General features: G+C 32.6%; 1 protein-coding gene across 1 annotated transcript; it reads left to right on the top strand.

Annotated features, from left to right (window-relative positions):
* Window positions 1-3,433: 3,433 nt before the first annotated feature.
* On the top strand, window positions 3,434-8,653 carry LOC147808521 (uncharacterized). The gene is made up of 3 exons (XM_087162596.1): window positions 3,434-4,110; window positions 4,228-7,163; window positions 7,296-8,653. Exons 1-3 carry the CDS (start codon window positions 3,434-3,436, stop codon window positions 8,651-8,653), a joined length of 4,971 nt encoding a protein of 1,656 aa, XP_087018722.1.
* The last annotated feature ends 13,215 nt before the right edge of the window (window positions 8,654-21,868 follow it).

Here is a 21,868-nt window from a genome sequence, read left to right as displayed (position 1 = left end):
TTGGACAAAAGTTTTAAATCTTTTCTGTCTTGGATAATATCAAAATGTGCATGATTAAAAAAACAAATAAAATACTCACAAGTTCTCTATGTGTCGATCCCTTGCTTAGTCGGTATTTTTAGTAAATGTCTGTTTCCTTTCATACCATGATCCTTATCCCCCCCCCCTCCCTGTTTGTGAAAAAAAAGGACTACGGGCAAAAAAATTTCTTTCCCCACTACAGTTTGTTTACGGAAAGAACTGCCCCCGCCACAATATCTGTTGCTGTCTGCTGCTATGGAAACAAGAGGGTAGCTTCTGTTCACTCTAGGGCAAACACAACAGACCGTGAAAAAAGATTCCCTTTCTCTCGTCTAACTGAGCCAAAACCTGTCCTAAACAACGACCCCACACCACTATGAGAAATAATTATATTTCGTTGCCATGGTCATCCACACGGGTCCAGAGAAATGGCTAGGGGAAATCTTACTATAAGCAAACTAGTTTGTCTACGGTAAGAACTCTCCCATCCACAATGTTAGACTCCGTTTGCTGTTATGGAAACAAGCGCATTTTGGGGAGGGTAGCTTCTCTTCACTCTAGGGCTAACACATTAGACCTTTATTCCTCGCTATTTCACTTGCACTGGGTATATCTAGATTGTGTATATTATTATAGAATCATGGAAATTTTTTAAAAAACATAATTCGAAGGAAATTTTAGCTGGTTATGGGTTTCTTTAAAATCGTTCATGAAAACTTTCATCACTTAAGAGAAACAATGGAATTAATTTTATTGAAAAATATCCATAACATCGAATTAATTATGTATTTAAATTTAATTTTATTTTGTTGAAAGCAAGAAATTGTAACAATAAAGTTATGCGGATCTAGTAAACAAGTTGAAGAAAAGAAATAGATTTTTGTCAGGAATAGAACATCGCTATCTAACAATGGGGATGGCGGATGAATAAAGTTGAAGAAAAAACACGTCTCACAGCGGAACAGGAATCATCATCCACTAATCAAGATGGCGGAAGGGCATGTTGAAGAAAAGAAATAGATTTTCGTCAGGAACAATCTAACATCGCTATCTAACAATCAGCATGGCGGATGAATAAAATTGAGGAAGTGGAACTTGTTTAGTCAAATTTGCTGAGTGGGAAAACTCTCAAGATGATGCTATTCATCACAGTTTTTCTCATGAGAAAGTTTGGATGAGGGAGAAATTTCCATCCTTAAACAAACATCAAAACCATAAGGAAAAAAAAAAGAAATTCTGAAATAGTACTTCCTCAAAGGAAAACACCATATTTATCGGTTTCAAAAAGACAGAGTCACAGAAAATTCAATCAACAATGAGAGTGAAATTAGAAGTGGTGTCTGAAACGAGGGGGGAAATTTTACATCTAAAATAGAGGGAAGTTGATTTGATTAGAAAAGTTAAGGATTTAAACGAATCACAGAATAGAAAATCTCTTTGAAACCGGTCAAAAATGTGGCATCGGTGACGGCGAGTAACAAAACTCATGGCAACAAAGGAAAAGAACGGTAAAAATATATATGTAAAAAACCTTGTACCTTGAATGGACTGTGACCTTGAATGAGACAAACTGAAACAATGAAGGAAAAGGATTCAATAAAAAAAAATAGCCATCAAAGGCAAAGAGAAGAAAAAAATTTGAATAAGTTTAAAAGGTGGTAGGCAGTATTAAAAAAATGGAGGAAAAAAAATCTAAAATAGCAAAATTACAATTGATTAAAAATTTTAATTGAAGAATAGATATAGTCACAGGTCACTGTAATAATATTAATATTTCATTTCAACATGGCGAAGGATAGTTACACATGAATTTAAAACAATTTGCAAGATATGGAGTCATACACAAATAAAGGAAGATGGAGAGCTATGATTGAATCCCTATGCTGCAATAAGGAGAAAGGAGAAATATATATGCATGAATTTTATATTCACTTAATCGTCTAAAAATGAACTTACCTTAGATAGTAACGCCTACTTTCTCTTCTTTGCTTTACTGTGCAGTACGAACAACAAATAACGTATGTTTGGTAATATTATCTTAAGTCAAACCACGAGTAACAATAAGAAAATTTAATTTTCAAAAATATAATATAGTTCTCAAGGTTAAAATTTTATGAAATTTCAGAACATGTGGAGAAATTTCTCTTATTTTAAAAAAAAAATTCTACTTGATAATAAGATTTCTTTCTAGTAGGCGAAGGACGGTTACACATGAATTCAAAGCACTTTGCAAGACATGGAAGAGGAAGTCAAACACAAATGGAAAGCTTTGATAGATGATTCTATAGAGAGCAAAGAGAAAAATATATCCTATATTTTAATTTATTTATTTTTGTCAGGGAATCATCCAGAGAGCAATGAACATTTTATATACATCCTTCATTTCCTTGACAATGAATGAACCAAAAATGGTTCGCAGACATTAAACAGTAACGCCTACTTCCTCCGTATTACGAAAAATTTGCATATGGTAATGATGATCTTAACTAATATGGCGAGTTATGTTAATTAACATTGATTTTCAGAAATGTAATGTAGTTCACAAGATTAAAACTGTGAAATATTTTTGAAACTCCAGAACATTTTGAGAATTCTCTCTGATTTATGCGTTTACAACGAAACGGATAATATGAAATATCGTAACTGTATCTGGCTATCATTGGGAGTTCTATATCGTCACTACAAGCCATTGTGTTGTCCTTCCATCATCATTGATGAAAGCTATTGTATAAAAGTCCCTTAATAGGACCGTAATCAATTCTCACCAATGTATCAAAACGTGACTATATTATAACACTATTAGCATATCTACCAGTATTTAAAACTATTAAAAATTAATAAAAGTTTTTTAATTTAAACCTACATTTGAAGACGTCTTTTTTCCTGCAGTTCTTGTAGAATAATAAATAAAGCTGTCTGCACTTTTTATGTGCGGATGGTAAGATGATTTGTGAAAGGGCGCGCAGTTCTGCATGAGGAGAATATTCATTTCATATCATCATTAATCACTTCTTTTAATATTTTTTACTTTACATATTGACTTTGTATCCGCACGGATTTGTAGCGCCTCCTAGTATAACTTGTAACACTGAGAAAGAGTGTGTGTGGAAGGAGAGCTGTAACGAGCTACAAAAAAGCTCTCTTCCAAATAATAATAAATAAATATTGTGAATTTACAGTCCGCTTATTTTCTGTTTATTGAGCGAGTTCATATTTACCTGAGCGTCGACATAAGTGGTCCGCTCACCAGGAGAAAAAATCAGCAAAATTAAAACAATTAACGAAAAGAGTTTCGTTTTGAGTTCTAAGAGATAACCATTGTGGACAGTGTTACGAGAAAACTGTGGATTCGTGCTTTCCCATTCGAAGTAGGATTGTTTTGATTTTTTTTAATAAAATACTTTAATTTACAATGTTTAAGAATTGTAAAAAAGATGATTTAAGGCTTATTGCCAGTGAACTAGATCTAGAGATTAGTGATGATATGACTGTGGTAAACTTAATTGATATAATTAAAAGTTGTAAAAAATATAAAACTGACTCTGAAACTGTTAGTGATCTAGTAAGTTTAATAGTAGAAGAGCGCAAGTCTGAAGAATCAAAACAATTAAAGTTAGAGAATATAAAGCTCGAGAGAGCAAAAACTGAACTAGAAATTGCACGTATTCGTGCTGAGCCAAAGGAGCTCGAGAGAACAAAAACTGAATTAGAAATTGCACGCATTCGTTCTGAGCCAAAAGAGAATAATATAGAGCTAATTGAATCTAATAATTCCCTAGATTCTTTGATTAAGAGCATTAGAACATTGACCATTAAAGTGCCGTGTAAACCCGAAAATTGGGGATTCTTCTTTACATCGTTAGAACGAGCATTTATAGTTAAGTGTGTGCCAGATAAATATAAATCAGAGATTCTTCTTAATCTACTTGGGGAAAGATCGTCTAATATTATCACATATATAAGTGATGATGATCTTAATAATTATGAAAAAGTGAAAGAAATAGTACTTAGAGAATTTCAGCCAACGGCTCAATCTTGTCTGGACAATTTCAAAACAACCACGCGCCAGTTAAACGAAACGCACGTCCAGTTTGCGTCACGTTTAACAACTAGTTGGGATTATTACTTAAAATTAAGAAATGTCACAGATTTCAAAACATTAAATCAGCTAATAATTTCTGATAAACTCTTCCAAACATTGGACAGGGAAACCGCTACTTATATAAGTGTAAAACAATCGGACACCTGGTTTGAACCAATTAAACTAGGAAAGGAAATAGATTTATTTATGACTTCTCGCGGAAAATCTTTAACTAAGTGCTCTTATAATAAAAGTCATAATGAAAGAAATATTTCTAAAACCTTTTTGTCTGATGTTAAGAGTTCGAAGTGCATTTTATGTAATGAAAATCACCCCCTTTATATGTGTTCTACTTATAAGAAATTATCTGTGTTTGAGAAACTGCAAATTGTTAAAGATAATGAATTGTGTTTTAATTGTCTTGGTAAACATAAAGTGATGTCTTGTAAATCAAAATATTCATGTGCTAAATGTGGTAAAAGGCATCATATTTCATTACACTTTAATCGAGAACATAATTATTCAGAGAAATCAAAAATAAGAGAGGAGAACATTATGAATTCAGAATCGAATAAAAAACAAATTGATAGAGGAAATCCCCCCCTCTCTCCACTTGCTTCTGAATTTACACCCGCAGCATGCGAAGGGCAAAACACAGGCGCCAATATCTTTTCGGCCACGAGTAGTTATGTCTGGAATAAAAACAAAACAGTTCTTTTGAGTACGGCAATTTGTTATTTATGTGATTCTTTTGGAAATGAGAGTGAAGTTCGTGTTTTATTAGATTCGGGATCGATGTCTAATTTCATAAGTAAAGAATGTGCAGATCGCCTACAATTGAGAAAGAATAAAATTAACATAGTAGTGTCTGGGTTGAATGATTCAGCTATTTCTGTTAGGTCTCAAGTTTGTGCTACTTTAATAAATAAATCCCGAACTTTTAACGCAGATCTGAATTTATTAGTTGTTCCTAGAATTACGGATCTCACACCCTCAAAGAAAGTAAACAAGTGTATGGAAGGGTTGGAAAACATTAACTTAGCTGATGAGTATTTTCACATTCCGCAGAGAGTTGATTTATTAATTGGTGCGGAATCCTTTTTTGAGCTAATAAAACCTGGGCAAATTTACCCTCCTAACTCGAATTTAATCTTACAAAATTCTGTGTTTGGTTATTTAGTTAGTGGAAGCATATCAAATATGGAGGATAATAAAATCCATTGTGGGTTAGTTAAAGAAACTCTTGATTTAGAACAAACTGTTAGAAGTTTTTGGGAGATAGAAAATATCGAAACTGAAATAATTGAGAGTAAAGAAAAAATTATTTGTGAAGAACATTTTAAAAACAACTGTGCTAGAAATTCTGAGGGACGGTACATAGTAAAGATGCCTTTAAAAGAGGATCCTAAACATTTGGGAAAATCTAAAGAGTTTGCGTTTAAGAAATTAAATCTGATGTGGAAACGTTTAATTAAAGAGCCAAATTATTTATCTTTATATAAAGATTTCCTTCATGAATATTTAGAGATGGGACACATGTCAGAAATTTCGGATGATGAAGAGGAAGAAGCCACTTACTACATTCCCCATTTAGGAGTTTACCGCCCTGATAGGCAATCTACTGTCCTAAGAGTTGTTTTTAATGCGAGTTATCCTACCTCAGCTGGTAATTCCTTAAATTCTTTGCAATTAAATGGAGGCATAGTTCAGAGTGATTTATTTTCCATCATGACAAGGTTCCGTAAATATGTCTATGCCTTCACAGCAGACATAAAGAAAATGTACCGAATGATCTTAATTCACCAAAGCCAAAGAAAATTGCAGCGTATTCTTTGGAAAGAAAAAGAGGAAGGACCTGTCAAAACCTACGAGTTGAATACCGTCACTTACGGTACGGTGTGTGCACCATTTCTAGCAACTCGTACATTAAAGCAAATAGCTATTGATGAAGGAGAAAATTATCCTCTTGCTGCTCCAGTCATTGAAAATGATTTTTATATAGATGATGTGTTGACCGGCTCTGATAATTTAGCAACTGCAAAAGAACTTAAAAATCAGTTAATTGGTATTTTAGGAAATGCTGGCATGCAACTCCACAAATGGCATAGCAACTGCGCAGCGTTAGTTTCTGATGGTGAAGAAATATATAATTTTACTAACTGTGATGGAACTCAAGTGCTAGGAGTTTCCTGGAGTCCGATGAAAGATAGTCTTTATTTTAAAGTTACCTGTAGTGCATCACAAAGAAAAGATTCGAAAGTCACGAAGCGCTGTGTCTTATCCACAATTGCACGCCTTTTCGACCCCCTTGGATTGCTTGGACCAGTAGTGTCAAAAGCAAAGATATTTTTGCAACAGCTATGGTCTTTAAAGCTGGACTGGCATGAAGAACTACCTGAGAAACAAATCCAAGAGTGGAAGAAGTTTGTCGAAGCTTTAAAGAGTGTTAACAACATGGAATTTGATAGATGTATACTTACAGAGGGAGCTGACATGATTGAAATTCATGGATTCGCCGACGCGTCAGAGGTTGCTTACGGTGCTGTTGTTTACTGTAAGTGTGTTAAAAATGGTCAAGCAGCGACTATCAAATTGATTGCTAGCAAAAGTCGTGTATCACCTTTGAAAAGAGTAACCATCCCAAGACTAGAACTCTGTGCCTCACTGCTTCTAGCCAAATTAGTGAAAAAAGTGATAAAAGCTCTTGATTTGCCTATATCCAACATATACTTATGGAGTGATAGCATGATTGTGCTTTCTTGGATACGTAAGGAGTCATTTCTACTTAAAACTTTCGTTGCCAATCGTGTATCCCAGATTCAAGACTTAACTAACATTGACAGTTGGAGATATGTACCATCAACTGAGAACCCAGCAGACATTATCTCCAGAGGTCTCGATCCTGATAAACTTTCACAATGTAGATTGTGGTTTGAAGGACCAAATTTCTTGTGTAACAGTGAATATCCAAATAGAGACATTCCATCCAGAGTTATTGAAGATGAATTTTCTAATGAATTTAAACCATCTAGTGACTTCAATTGTTTTATTAGTGATAATAGTAATTTTCTTAATAATTTTTTGGAAATTAGTAATAATTATAGTAAACTCATTCGTGTATTAAGTTTTGTATGTAGGTTCATCGATAATTGTCGGAGCACTTATGACACATCAACTGGGTCTTTGTCTCCAGATGAACTTAAAAGAGCTGAGCTAAAATTGGTAAGTTTAGTGCAGAAACGGGAGTTCAGCAAGGAAATCAGAGATTTAGAAATTACAGGTGAAGTTTCAAAGCAGAGTAAGGTAAGAAATTTATGTCCTTTCATTGATAAAAAAGGTCTCTTAAGAGTAGGTGGACGTTTGTCCAATAGTAATTTGTGCTTTGACAAAAAATTCCCATTGTTGTTACCAGAAAAACATAAATTAACACAATTGATAATTATTAGTAATCATATTAAGAATTTACATGTTGGACCTCAAACATTATTGTTTATTATAAGGCAAAGATTTTGGCCAATCAATGGCAGATCTAATTGTAGAAAAGTAGTTCGTGAGTGTTTGTCGTGCTTTAAAGCTAAACCAATAACTTGTGATCAACTTATGGGTGATCTACCCAAAAGTCGTGTGAGTCAAAACTTTCCATTTGCCATTTCAGGTGTGGACTTTTGCGGTCCATTTACAATTAAATACAAGAACCAACGGAAAGGTACTTTTCAAAAAATTTATGTCGCGATTTTTGTATGTTTCGTCACAAAAGCGATTCATTTGGAGCTTGTGACAGAGTTGAGCTCTCAAGCATTTATAGCTACATTAAAGAGATTTTTTTCGCGTAGAGGAAAAAGCAGTATTCTGTACTCAGATAATGCGACTAATTTCGTTGGGAGTAATAATGAGTTACAGCGATTATTTAGCTTAGTTAAAAATCCTGATAAGAGTTTATGTAATTATATGAGTCATGAAAATATCAAATGGAAATTTTTGCCACCTAGGAGTCCGAATTTTGGAGGGCTCTGGGAAGCTGGAGTGAGATCCTTCAAATATCATCTGAAAAGAGTAGTGGGTGATAAGAAATTAACTTATGAAGATTTTTTGACTGTAACTACTCAAATTGAGTCAGTTTTAAACTCAAGACCGCTTACCCCGTTATCTTCAGATGCCAATGATTTGAGCGTTCTCACTCCAGGCCATTTCCTGATCGGAAGACCGTTCACATCAATTGTTGAACCAGATGTAACCAATGTATCTGATAATAGGTTGAGTTTATGGCACAAAACCACTAAATTCGTGCAATTAATATGGAAAAAGTGGCACAAAGATTATTTGTCAACTTTGCAACAAAGGTCGAAGTGGTACATTGATAAGCAAAACATTAAATTTGGAGATATGGTTTTGATAAAGGAAGATAATTTAGCTATATGTAATTTTCCAATTGGTAGAATTGTGGAGGTCTTTCCGGGAAAGGATGGCAGAGTTCGTGTTTGTAGTATTAAAACGAACAAAAGGATCTTTAAAAGGCCCATTTCCAAGATTTGTTTATTGCCAATTGAATGAATATTTTTTTAAAAAAACTTTATATTACTTTTCATAATCATGTAAAATGTGAAATTTATCGTGTAATAGTAATTGTTTAGTATAGTAATATTTGTGTAATAGTAGTAATATTGTTGATAGTTGTAGTAATATTGTTGATTGTTAAAACAATGCAACGCCCGGCGGTATGTATCCGCACGGATTTGTAGCGCCTCCTAGTATAACTTGTAACACTGAGAAAGAGTGTGTGTGGAAGGAGAGCTGTAACGAGCTACAAAAAAGCTCTCTTCCAAATAATAATAAATAAATATTGTGAATTTACAGTCCGCTTATTTTCTGTTTATTGAGCGAGTTCATATTTACCTGAGCGTCGACAGACTTGTTTAGGAAATTCTGTTCTCCCTCACGAGACTTTTATTTATTTAATAAGCTGAATATTTGATTATCATTTTTATGAAAGCTGACTATTTTGAAATCAGTCGTACGTAGCAAGAAAGAGAGATTTCTTGTTGCCAGGTACAAATCTTGTTTCATAGTAAAATAAAAATTAAATAAATAAAGATAAAAGCTGTTCCTTATTTGAATTATTATAAGTCTCATCAATGAGTAAAATTGCTTCTCATTTTCATCATTCTAATTTAATCTCTCAATTTGTATTCCTTTGCCTTTTTTTTTTTTTTAAGTGCAGGTAATTATTTTTCAAATCCTGGTAATGGCCTACTTCCTTACGATTAAAAAGCATTCGCATATAAAGTAAAAATTATTGTATGTTTTAAAACCAAAATGTTCTGCATTTTTACAGGAACTGTTGACGTTTAAAAACTTAATAAAGAAAGATTTATCAAAATGTATTGCAGTTGTTAGCGAGCAAAAATTCTAGTTACTTAAAAAAAAAATTCAAGGAAATTTAAGTCAATTAACTTTTACAATTCAATAGCTGAAATCAATTCGAGCTTTGCAAAATTAAATCGCTTTGCCTTTCTGGCTTCAGTCTCTTATTAAATTAATTTAACACTAATTTCAGATTTTAAAATAAAGAATTATAAACATTCAGGGTTGGAAGTAAAATAGTAGGTGAATTAAAGAACAATTTTACGCGGTGTTCCAGAACTATCACTCTTAATATATATTTGAAGAGTCTTTGTCAAAAAAGTAGCTCAAAAATTAAATGATTAAAAACTTATCTGATTCATTTTTTTAGAAAAATTATTTTAACTGCTGTGCCTAGTAAAAGTTGGTAAATAATAGAAAGACAAAAGTTTATAATTTGTTTAGTCCGCTCTTAAATAGCAAAGTTTTTCTTTCACCACTACTAGAATTAAATTATGCAGATAATGGACATAAGTTTACTTATTTCTAACCCCATTAACGTAAAATTTAAATAGTTGCAAAATTGTATTAGGATTTCTTATTACAGAAAATTTACGTAAATTTATTCTGATGAATTCCATTAGCAATACCATACTAGCATATAATTATTAAAATTAAACATACTATTTAGTAGAAGTCAAATTTGGTTGGCGGAAAAACAAATTTTTAGAATCAAAATCTTCAAGTACCTATGCGATCAAAATAAAGTCAGAGGTAACTGTGACAATATTAATATTTTATTTCAACTTGGCGAAGGGCAGTTACACGCGAATAAAAAGCAATTTACAAGACATGGAAGTAATATTTCAATTTGGAGTAAAAAGTAGAAATATTTATGTATGAATTTTATACACACTTAATCGTCCAAAAATGGTGAATTTACGTTAGACAGTAACGCCTACTTTCTCTTCTTTGCTTTACTCTGCAGTACTGAACTACTGAACTGAACTAATCAAATTTTTCAGAGTACCTAGCCTGATGAGGCTATCTGCTCTTTCATCTCTATGAGAGGAGGAGGAGGGAAGGGGGGAGCGTCGTAAAAATCGTAAGATTACGAAATCGCATAATTCATGAATTAACAATTTATCTGGGTTATATAAAAAATCGCAATGTACATATAAAGCATTAGTAAGGATAATAAAACAATGAAGGGAAGAATTATTTACAAAATATACAAGGGTTTGGATTTCCTCTGCACTCCCTCGCCTCCCCCCAAAAGGGCTTCATTGGTGCAGAGAGCAGAGTTCATCCAGGAAAATATTAAAATTTAATTAAAGTACTTGGAAAGCACGCAATCGCTTAGAAAGAACGCCGTAATTTCTGCAGTACATGGGTGAAAGCCATTATATAGCAAGACGGAAAAGAGAAAAACCTGGTACGTAAAACATCTCATTCCAGCATTTTTTTCGAAAAAAATGAAATATCTGTAACTATCAAGATTTCTTTTATAATTCTGGCATATATATAAAACTGCTTCTTTTCCAAGATAAAGTAGACATTGTTGAAAAGTTTAAAAAAAGAATAAGTAAACTCCTCCCCAAAACTAGCTATAACTGAAATAGTTTTACTACCAGCCTTTCCTCTTTTCCGTCTCGCTTTCACCCCTGCTGCAGTACGAACAGACGGCCATGGGTGAAAGCGAGACGGAAAAGAGGAATGGCTGGTGGTAAAACCATTTCGGTTATAACTAGTTTCCCGGAGAAGTTAACTAATTCTTTTTCAAACTATTCAACAATAACTACATTAACCTTGGAAAATAACCAGTTTCATATAGAGGCTAAAATTATAAAAGAAATCTTGATAGTTACAAATATTTTATTTTTCTCGAAAAAAAATGCTAAAATGAAATGTCTTTCGTACCAGTTTTTGCACTTTTCCGTCTTGCTATATAAGGACTTTCAGCCATGCAGATGGCGTATGGTAATACACATCTAAAGTTAAATCACGAGCAAAGTGAGAAAAAAAATATTAATTTTCATAAATATAATGTAGTTCACAAATTTAAAACTGGCAAAACATTAAGAAATTTGGAGAAATTCCTCATTTTTAAGAAAAAAAAATTCTACTTGATATAAAGATTTTTCTTTCTAGTAAGCGAAAGACGGTTACACATGAATTAATAGCAATCTGCAAGACATGGAAGAAGTCTAACACTAATACCAGAAGATTGAAATCTTTGATAGATGATCCAATAGGGAGTAAAGAGGAAAATATATCCTATATTTTTATTTATTTATTTTTGACAGGGAATAATTCAAACAGAAATGAACGCACCTTCATACCAAACATTAAGTTTTTCTCACCCAAATTATTTTACCAACAATGGCCTTTGATTCAGAATGTAATCATATCATTCACGGAGGTGGCCCTTGCGGCCAGGTACTGCGGTGCACCAATTACTAGTTTCCGCTAACATAGGGAGTTATATATCGTAACTACATGCCGGTGAATTGTCCTTGCATTGTCATCGATGAAAGCTGATGAATAATAGTCTCTTAAAAATATAATTGTAACCAATGTTCACAAAAATAAAAAAGTGACTATAGCATTGCACCATTTGCCGGCCAGGTTGCTGAGCGGTTAGCGTGCCTGACTGACTCTTTGTGTTCTATGTCCTTTCTCCTTTGTGTGTGAATGTGACCCGCCCTATAAACGGGTTTGTGGTTGTGTGACGTGCGCGACGCTGCTCCACCGCCGTGGCTTCGCCACAGGTGCCCGCTGGGTAACGAGAAGAGGGTAGTAGTTCTGGCACTTTCTGAGGCCAATGGACAACTGTTCCAAGTGCCCGCTACTTAAAAAAAAATATTACACCATTTGAATATCTACCAATATTTAATACTATTAAATTCAATATATATTTATAAATTTTACAGCGGGCGCAAGAATCCAAGAAAATCAAATTAATAAAACTGTCTGCGAAACTTGTTATGTGTGGATGGTATGATGAAATATGGAAGTGAGACCTTTTCTGTGTTTCTTTGCAGGAGGAGAAGATCAATTATTTTCTTCCAACTATTCAACAATATCTACTGGCGAGTAATGTAAATTAACTTTGATTATCAAAAGTGTAATGTAGTGCTCAAGATTAAAACTGTGAAATATTTTTGAAACTCCAGAGTATTTTGGAAATTCTCTCTAATCTACGCTTTAACACGTTCACGCCGGGTGTTGCGCCTGAAAGCGGGACGGAAAAGAGAAAATACTGGTAGAAGGACGATTTCAATATTAGATAATCTATTCTCAACAATAACAATTCACTGTAAGGAAATTTATGACTTTACTTACTTTATTTAAAAACAGCTGGGCACCTATCCCATTCATCATGAAACTACAAAAATGAAGCAGTCGTTGTGGTAGCTTTACAATAATATTACCATGATTAGAGAAAATACAAACTTGAACAGAGATATTTACAGTAATTGCCATGAAAAAATGTACAGAAAATATGACCTTGATTAGAAAAGAAATTTATGACGGCGAAGAAGCAATTCAATATAAAAATTGCATCCGTTAAAAACAATTGGTAGTTATGGATTTTTATTATTCCCTTAAAAAATGAAATTTATTTGATACCAGTTTTTACTCCGGCTCGTCGCCCGGTGAGACAATCTAGCGTGACCCACCGGTGGGTCACACCGGCGTGAACGTGTTAGCAACGAAACAGATAATATGAAATATCGTAACTCTATCTGGCTATCATAGGGAGTTCTATAGCTTCACTCCATGCCAGCGTGTTGTCCTTGCATTGCTATCGATGAAAGCTAATGGATAATAGTCTCTTAAAAATAGGATCGTAATCAATTTTCACCATTGTATAAAAACGTGAATCTCTTATTACACTATTAACATATCTACCAGTATTTAATAATATTAAATTCAATATACATTTATAAATTTATCACCCATTGCATCTTTCATTGCATTTGCAGAGATGCCAACTTGCTCCGGACCGCAAATATATATTTTAAAGTGGTAGTTTATCAATTGTGGTTCTTGGTTTATGAAATTCAATTTAGTAGATTTTTGTCCACCACTATTTCTAAATAATTCGTAAGCCTATAAACATCACCACTTTATAGTTCTTATATCTTGCACCTTTTAAAAAGCAAGGAAAAATAGTCAAATATTTGCAAAATTTACTATGTAGTTATTTACCCTTATTTTAATTATTTTGGCGTGTCCGGAGCAGTTGGCATATCTGGTTATTTACCGCTTTTTTTATTATTTTGGCGTGTCCGGAGCAGTTGGCATCTCTGCATTTGATATCTGTTGCTGATTTTTTTATCCCCCTGACGGGCTCCTCATGTCCTCTTTCATCATTACCCTTATTAAGGATCTGGTAGACCCAGGTAGGATGGTTCAGGAATAATTGGTACTTTGCCTTAAGTAGATCGAGATGACATTGTTGAGTTAGCAGGCACAAAACATTAGAGGAAGATTAACAACTGCAAGCAAATGATGACTCTATGCAAAAGAATACGACTAGTTACTGATGATGATGAAGGGTATAATGAACCCGACACCCCCTATTAATATAAGTGTATATTGGAGTAGGGGCAGGTTCATACCAGCACAGGCTCCTGTCGAGCGAGCCGGCGAAGGTCCTCTGTGGTGTAAATTAAAATCTAAAAATTTACAATAAAACGATTGCCAGATTTCAAAGTTTACATTGATTGCTGGAACAAAAATAAAAGGAAGTCATTGAACATAATAGGTGTTAAATGGACATTTGGGAACAGGGCCAAAAAATCGTTATGACATTAAGATTTAAGATAGAAATATAGAAGAAAACAGGATAGGATAATAACGTAACTCACGATGTGAAGAATAATGACATTTTCTAAAATATAAGTAGTGAAGTTCATGACATGAAAATGAATATAAATAAAAATCCTTAAAATTAAGGTATGAAGTAAAAACACCATAAAAATTGGCAAAACACTAAAAGATAAAACACTGCATCAAAGCCAATACAGTTGAATAAATGCAATCAATTAAAACTGTAAAAACAATAGAAGCTACTGAACCTAAAAGTATGTGAGTGTCTAAAAGGTGTTATGTACATTAAAAAGTCAGCATCAACTGACGAATTTCGTTGGTGGCAGTCTAAAATTTCGAGAATTAAAATCCACAAAGTTTAAATTCACAGTAGAGGATTAAAATCAAAGTCTAAAGTACATGGCGATGTTGGTTAAAAGTCAAAGCTAAAACCGAAGAACTAAGATGCAATAAAATTAAAAATCGTGGACACAGTGTCGGGAGGGTTGCGATAATATTTGAAGGTCAAGTTGGACTAGCATTTATCCCCTTGTTATTTTAATGCTACTTTCTGCTATTTTCCTGCATTCTAATGTAGAGTATATTTGTCAATCTGGATTTGATATCTGTGTGCCACGGAGTGCTGGAATCTGTTACAGTCCTTTATGAAAGTTTTGATCATCATCACAGAATTGACATTTGCTGGCCTTGTGAAAAAAATTTCTTTTGATAGTCTCCAAACACTCCATGGCCCATTAAAAATTTATTTTAATGAAATCCGATAAAATAAGATCCAAATTTGTTACCCAAAAAAACTTGTGTTGGTTTTTGAATTGCTTTCTTTTAAAAGTGATAGATTTGGAATTATTTTTTCTAATACCTTATATGGCGTATAATATGATGAACTGCAATTTTAAAATGGGGTGATATTTCAGTGCCATTCTTTAATATTTATTTTTTAAATAAATTTTTAAGCTCTTTTTTTTTATTGATCGAATTGAAAGAAAATTTGTATGCTTTACAGGAAATAAAACCTTTTTTCATCAATTATATAAAAATTTTGAAATTTATTTAATTAATTTAAATTTTCCATTCTATTAAATACATTTCATTGGGCTAGGGGCTTATAACCTTTTGTGAAAGAATTATTGTAGTGTAAACAATCATTAAAAAAATGTGAAAAGAAAGTGACCCATTAAAATAATAAATTTTTTTTAACCATTATTGCATCTAAGTTAGAAAATCTAGCTTTTCAAAACATTATCTTTTCGTTTTTTTTTAAGGGTCGGGGAGGGGGGGAAATCAAAACGAATTTGATGAATAAAGGCTTATATATTCAGAAAAAGTACCTGTCTTGGTCAAAATGGCATATATGAAAACCGTTGCAGTTTACTGTTGCACATATTTTAAGAAATTTCTTTGGGATTATACTAATGCACTTTACAGAATGAAAATCTGAATAACCAATCAATATTTAAAAGATACACGTTTCTTATTGTCTTTTTTATATTTTGTTTATTTATATTTTCTAACAGTACATAATCTTATTTTTTAATTCAGTACCATTCATATACATCAGACAGGTGTAACCATGGAACGATATTCATGATATTGCTATGAGTCTGGAGGGGTGGTGGTGACTATGGTAACGAGGTATGATTATTTCAAGTAGGGGTGCGGGTCCCTCTTTAAGACTGGTTTTGGCGCGAGAAAATCAGACCTCTTTCTTCGGTCTATTGTGTTAGCTCTAGAGTGAAGAGAAATAAGTATTCGCACCTGAAACATCGTTTAGAATTAGATCGTTCGATTTTCTCTTTTTAAAAGAGTCAAAATTTTAATAGCGGTAGCACCCAAAATTTGATATCATAATTCTTACATTTTTTGTTGTTTTTTAAAAAGTATATATTATACGAAACAATAGTCCAAAAACGATTTTTTTTTATTTAATTTATTTTACAAGATATTAACAATTAAATTTCAAAGCTCTTTTTAATTAAAAAATAAATATCTAAGGATAGAATGAGTGGATTTTAAAAAAAATGTATCTCATTTTACGCGGAAATATTTGAAGTTTTTGATAAAATGATTAAAATGAAACAAATATTTAAAAAATTTAATTTTTATTGCAAAATTAAGTTGTAAAATGAAAAACAAACATGTTGCTAGTGTCGTACAAAGTTCAAACAAAACCCATTTTAAAGTAAATTTTATTCTGAACAAAATGGCTTTTCAAAAAAATGGATCGCAATTCCATAAAAAGTTATAGCTTTTATCGTGAAACGCTGCACCGTGGCGCGCTCTGCCACTCCACTCCGCTGATCGCTCAATCGCGCTGTATCAGTTGATTTGGAGGAAATTTAAAAACCTCAACTAAAGTTTCACAAAATAACAAACATTATATTAAATAATAAATTTATAATTTTAGGTGAATAATTAGTTATTTATAATTTATTTACATTATTTTTTGAGTTCAAACTTGGAACAAGAAGAATATATTTTATTTATAACTATTTTATCAAAAACTTCAAGAACTTCCGCGTAAAATGAGATACAATATTTTTAAATCCAATTATTCTATCCTTAGATATTTATTTTTTAATTAAAAAGAGCTTTAAAATTTAATTGTAAACATCTTGTAAAATAAATTTAATAAAAAAAAATTGTTTTGGGCTATTGTTTTGTGTAATATATATACTTTTCAAAAAACAACAAAAAATGCAAAAATTAAGATATCAAATTTGGGTGTAACCGCTATTAAAATTTTTACTCAATGACTAATTAAAATTGCTATTTCTGTGTAATGATTGATAAATAGGATATGTATGGAAATATTATAAAATTGTTTAAAGCATGCTCAATGTTTTATTAATAAATAACTCATCTATAAATTTATCATACATAGCAAATTGGTTATTAAGAAAAAAAAATAAATTTGCTAATAAAAAAACTGTTAGAATTATTTTTTTAATAAATAGTGAGAAAAACTATACAGATTACATTAAAATACAAGTAAGAAAACGTAATTTAAGCAACAAAAAAAAACTTAGATAATTTCAGATGGTTTGATGGGTGCAAGTAAAAATCATCGTTGATAGTTTTAGATTTCATCCTATATGCGGTAACTTGCTTTCAGTTTAAAAAAAAGTAAAAAATAAATAATAAAAACAAAGATATTTAATATTTTTTCGGCACAGATAACGTGAACTATTTCTATCTTCAGCAAAAGTTTTATCTCCTTTTAAAATCAAAGTTAATAAGTTTAAGCACTTCACTTTTTCCAGAAAACTCAAACAATAAAAGAAATTAACTGCTTTAAAAAATGTGCAAGTTTAGAAATTAAACCATCTAACAATCAATGAACATTCATAATAAATATCGTAAAATTAAGAAAGCCTGTACTACCCTTAATGTCAGAATTTGTTCACTTTTTTTCCTTTGTATTTAAAAAATAACAACCGATTGAGTAGAGAGATTCATTTTAAGTAAGGAAGAAATATCTATGCGAATCTTTAAAAAAGTTATTGAATCAGATTAAATAAGTTTCCTACTGGTGGCTGAGTCAGCCAATCTGGTATACTCCCCATACAAGCTATCTTAGAAGCTACCCTCCCTAAAATGCCCTCTTCTTGTTTCCATAGCACCAGACTGTCGCAGACTTTGTGGCGGTCAGAGTACCTATCGTAGACAAACTATGCTATGTGTTTACATTTATATTTAGTGCCGTCCATATATTACATTTAACATTACGCGAAAAAAATTGAGAACAAGATACTTCGTTTTTGTGCTTTAAAATAATCTTGAACTATTATTACAAAAAAAGCTTTTTAAAGACAACAACAACAAACTCTTTATATTTCCTATGTTTAAAAGCATTATATTTAACATTATGAGGAAAAAACAAGACAAAAACTGAAGCATTTAAAGATTTTTCTTTACAGTAGGAATTTCAAGTAATTTGTCATATAATTTCTCGTTAAAAAAATTTAATAAATTTTTTTTTAAATGTATACAAATATTTTCAGCATTTTCAATGGTTTAATAACTTAGTCTTGTTTTGTCTTGGTAACAACACATAAAATAAAGACTATTGGCTGAAACAACAAATATATTGACATTTTTAACATTCACAACCATCGTATGTAGTTAATCTCTTAAGTCGAGTCAAATTGTCCCCCTAATCGCAATCGAAAAATTCTGAAAAATTAATTTAGCTAATTTTTACCAAGAACTTTTCTATGTACCATTTCTTATGAAAAAACTTTGACTTGATCTCAATGAGTTCTTATTTAATACGAAACGTAACGCTTACTTTTTCAGAATACTAAATAATTATACTTTGTAACGTAATGCCTACTAATGTTTACTAAATTGCAAAGAGCATCAGCAAATAATTACACGGTAGAAATTTTTTTTAGTTGCATTTATATAACTTGATCTTAAGTTTGTATTATCGTTTGCAACGTCGAATGAATGGAAAGGTTTTTTAAACCCGAAAACAGCTCTCATGAAGTATTATTAACGATCTTGAACTTTATGCGATTCTGAGCGATCTGGTAAAGATTTTGAGAAGAGATGAATGGAGGTCGTAAACGCTAGGCACAGACGGATCACCATTTATTTTGAATTCTCAACTCTTCTACATGAAACTCAACTCAAACAGGCTGGCTCCAAACACAAATTGGGTGACCGAGAGGTAGACTAAATGGTTGTCGTGTACTTAAGTTACTAAACTATTCTTAATTGTTTAATCCCATCCAAAAGTTAGCTTAAGCTCTTTAGTAAAAGGCGAATGGTTAGCACGATTGATGACGAGAAGCCGAGCATACGTTTCTTCTTTCTTTATTTATTTAAAACAAATTGGGTACCTAGGCCGCGCATACCCCATACATCATGAAAATTATGCAGTGAATAAGACATTTTGTTATTGTGACATTGCGGTAACACTTACAAGAATATAAACATGATTTGAAGTATACTGAGTTGAACGGTGATTTACACAAATTGCCACATGTTTCTTCTTTTCTTTTTCTTTTTTTATTTAACAAAAACAGGGTGCCTGGGCCGCGCAGCGGCCCCTAGCCCATCCATCTTAAAAATATTATTACAGTGAATATGACATTTTGATTTATGTAACAGTGTGGTGACATAAAAATAACCATGATTAGAAATTTGTACAACTTGATCGATGATTTGCATAAATTGCCTTTAAAAAAGAAGTGAATACAGCCATGATTAGGTCGATATACATGAGATACAAGCTTTATCTGTGATATTACATAAGTTGCACTTGAAATTTGAAATTGAGCATAAAAAATTGATGATAACATATATACACATGATCGGGAAAATTATGAGGATTATAAATAATAATTAGGAAAATTATAAATTATGAAAATTCTACATAAATTTTCTAAGCCATAGTGGCGCCATCTAGTGTGATAAACATTCAAGAATATAAATATGCATAGTACTAGAGATATTATCAAAAGTTCGAAAAAGAGTTCAGGTTTAGTCATAGTGGCTTTAATCTGGAGTGGACTCACGCATGATTGCTTGAAGTAGTTGTAGGACTTCTCTGTTTTTTAATAGTTCTTTTAATTCTTTGATGATTGAGACAAGTCTATGGGCTTGACCTGCCGTTGTTGGTGGAGTTACAGTTGGAGTTGCTCGAGAGCCCTTCCTGGGCAGATGCCGCATCCCGTGAAGTTGGCGGTGTGTGCCTCACCACAGTTGCAGCATTTGAGTGGTGTAGTTTTGTCTTTATGGCACTGAAAGGAACGGTGGTCGGCGGCACATTTAAGACATCTTGGTTGAGATTTGCACGTTCGTTGTGTGTGGCCGAAATTCCGGCAGTTGTAACATTGGATTGGGCTATTCCCGCCACGGAATCTTTCAATTTCACGGGATGGTCACAAATATTGGTAACTGAGTGGATTTGCTGATTTTGGTCTGTTTTGATCAATATTGTGAGAAAAAGTGGGATGAGCCGATAGGCCTCGCCAATTTTTCTCTTAAACTGTATGACTTTTTGTGTTATAATGCCTGTCTTGGCCAATTCAAGGGAGATATGTTCTGCATTGGAGCCAACTGGAAGTCCACGGACTAGAACTTTAATGTGCATGATTGGTAGATCTATTTCTGGAGTTGTGGTTGGAGCTGCAGTTGCATGGTAATCCTCCTTGGGTTGGGCTAAGTCAGGATCTACATTGGTTTCAGAAAGTTGCAAGGAAGTGGCGACATCTAGTAGTAATGGAGGGCTGCTATTTGTAGTCACGAGGGAATTTTCCTTAGATTTTTCAACGTTATTTTCTTTTTCCGCTCTTTTGGAGGGGGCTCTGCATTATTTTCGGTATCGGTTGTCATTTCGCTTTTCTGTTCTAAATTTTGGCCAGCATCTTGAGTTTCCATAAGTTGAGTATTGAGTTACGAGCAATTCTGGAGCACTTTCGCTGTTGTTTCAATTTCTTCGTTGGTCATCCTTATCTATTCTTCATATAACAATCGTGACACATGTTTTTTAAAGTGTGTGTTAAAAATATTAAAAAGTTTGTTATAAATATTAACTGGTGGCTAATTATATATTACTAAATGAATTTTCACAGGATTTAATGATTACTTCACTTTTGATTTCGTTATGCGTGTAATGTCAGTGTGAAGTGAATGGACTTGTTCGAAAGTGCTTCTGTACAAATTGAAGTAAATCAACTTCCCTGCATAAGGATAAATATTGCAGTTTCAATTTAAAGAAAACGCCTCATTATACACCTCACAACTACATAAATTGTGAGGTGTATAATGAGATACTAAAAAAAAAAAAAAAAATTCATGAAAGCATTACTATGAGATAAAATTTGGAGCTTTGTTTAAATTATTTTCTCTTTTATTTTTTAATGATTTGAAGTTTTTTTAATTCAGCATTTGTTTATCTTTAAAAATGCGCAAAACCTAATGAATAATAGAAAAATAGAGAGTATCTTTTTCTCTACATTATATCCATGAACATTATAAAGCTTGAAATGAAATCTCAAATACGAAGTAAAATATATTAAGTTGGAATGGGATCCATAGAAGAAAAAAATTTGCACAATCCGCGAATTGAATAACTTTGCGAAACCCGCTGAAATACAATAAAAACAACTTCTACTTTTTTGTTGAAGCTTTGCGGGGAATTAGGTAAAAGCTATTTCCTTGTTAAAGCTTTTCATGTAATGTGCGAACGTCTTAAGCTGCTGACAATCTTTTATAACTGAAATCAAGAAGTCATAGCTCTTAAATGTTACAAAGTCTGAAAAACATAAGTTATTAAAATTTTAAAAACTATACCAATCTTTGAAAAGTTGTGTGTGACCCGGACAAGAGGATATTATTAAATATCCTGATAGAAAGTTCACCAATGACATACAGCAGCTAGCTACAGCGCTTAAGTGTTCATGACTCTTTTCCAGTCTAACCGATAAATTAACTCCGAAATAAGGATTTTTCTCTTTACTAAAATAGGGACAGCGGGAACGAACAAAAAATCATGCACCTCAAGGAACCACATTTTGTGGATTTGATGTGAGCATCAATCCGCTTAACTCACTCAGTGCAATGAAAAGCCTGTGATCA

The sequence above is a fragment of the Parasteatoda tepidariorum genome, chromosome 5 (assembly GCF_982258835.1).
Source record: "Parasteatoda tepidariorum strain Cologne lab strain chromosome 5, Ptep-v5.0, whole genome shotgun sequence".
Taxonomy (NCBI): Eukaryota; Metazoa; Arthropoda; class Arachnida; order Araneae; family Theridiidae; genus Parasteatoda; species Parasteatoda tepidariorum.
Note: the sequence above shows the minus strand (reverse complement) of the source record. Positions and strands in the feature narration are given on the sequence as shown.

Coding starts and splice junctions, on each gene's coding strand:
- LOC147808521 (XM_087162596.1), top strand. CDS start 3,434: ATGTTTAAGAATTGTAAAAAAGATGATTTAAGGCTTATTGCCAGTGAA. Junction 4,111..4,227: donor TTAAACGAAACGCACGTCCA/GTTTGCGTCACG, acceptor AACATTGGACAG/GGAAACCGCTACTTATATAA. Junction 7,164..7,295: donor TTGTTTTATTAGTGATAATA/GTAATTTTCTTA, acceptor CTTTGTCTCCAG/ATGAACTTAAAAGAGCTGAG.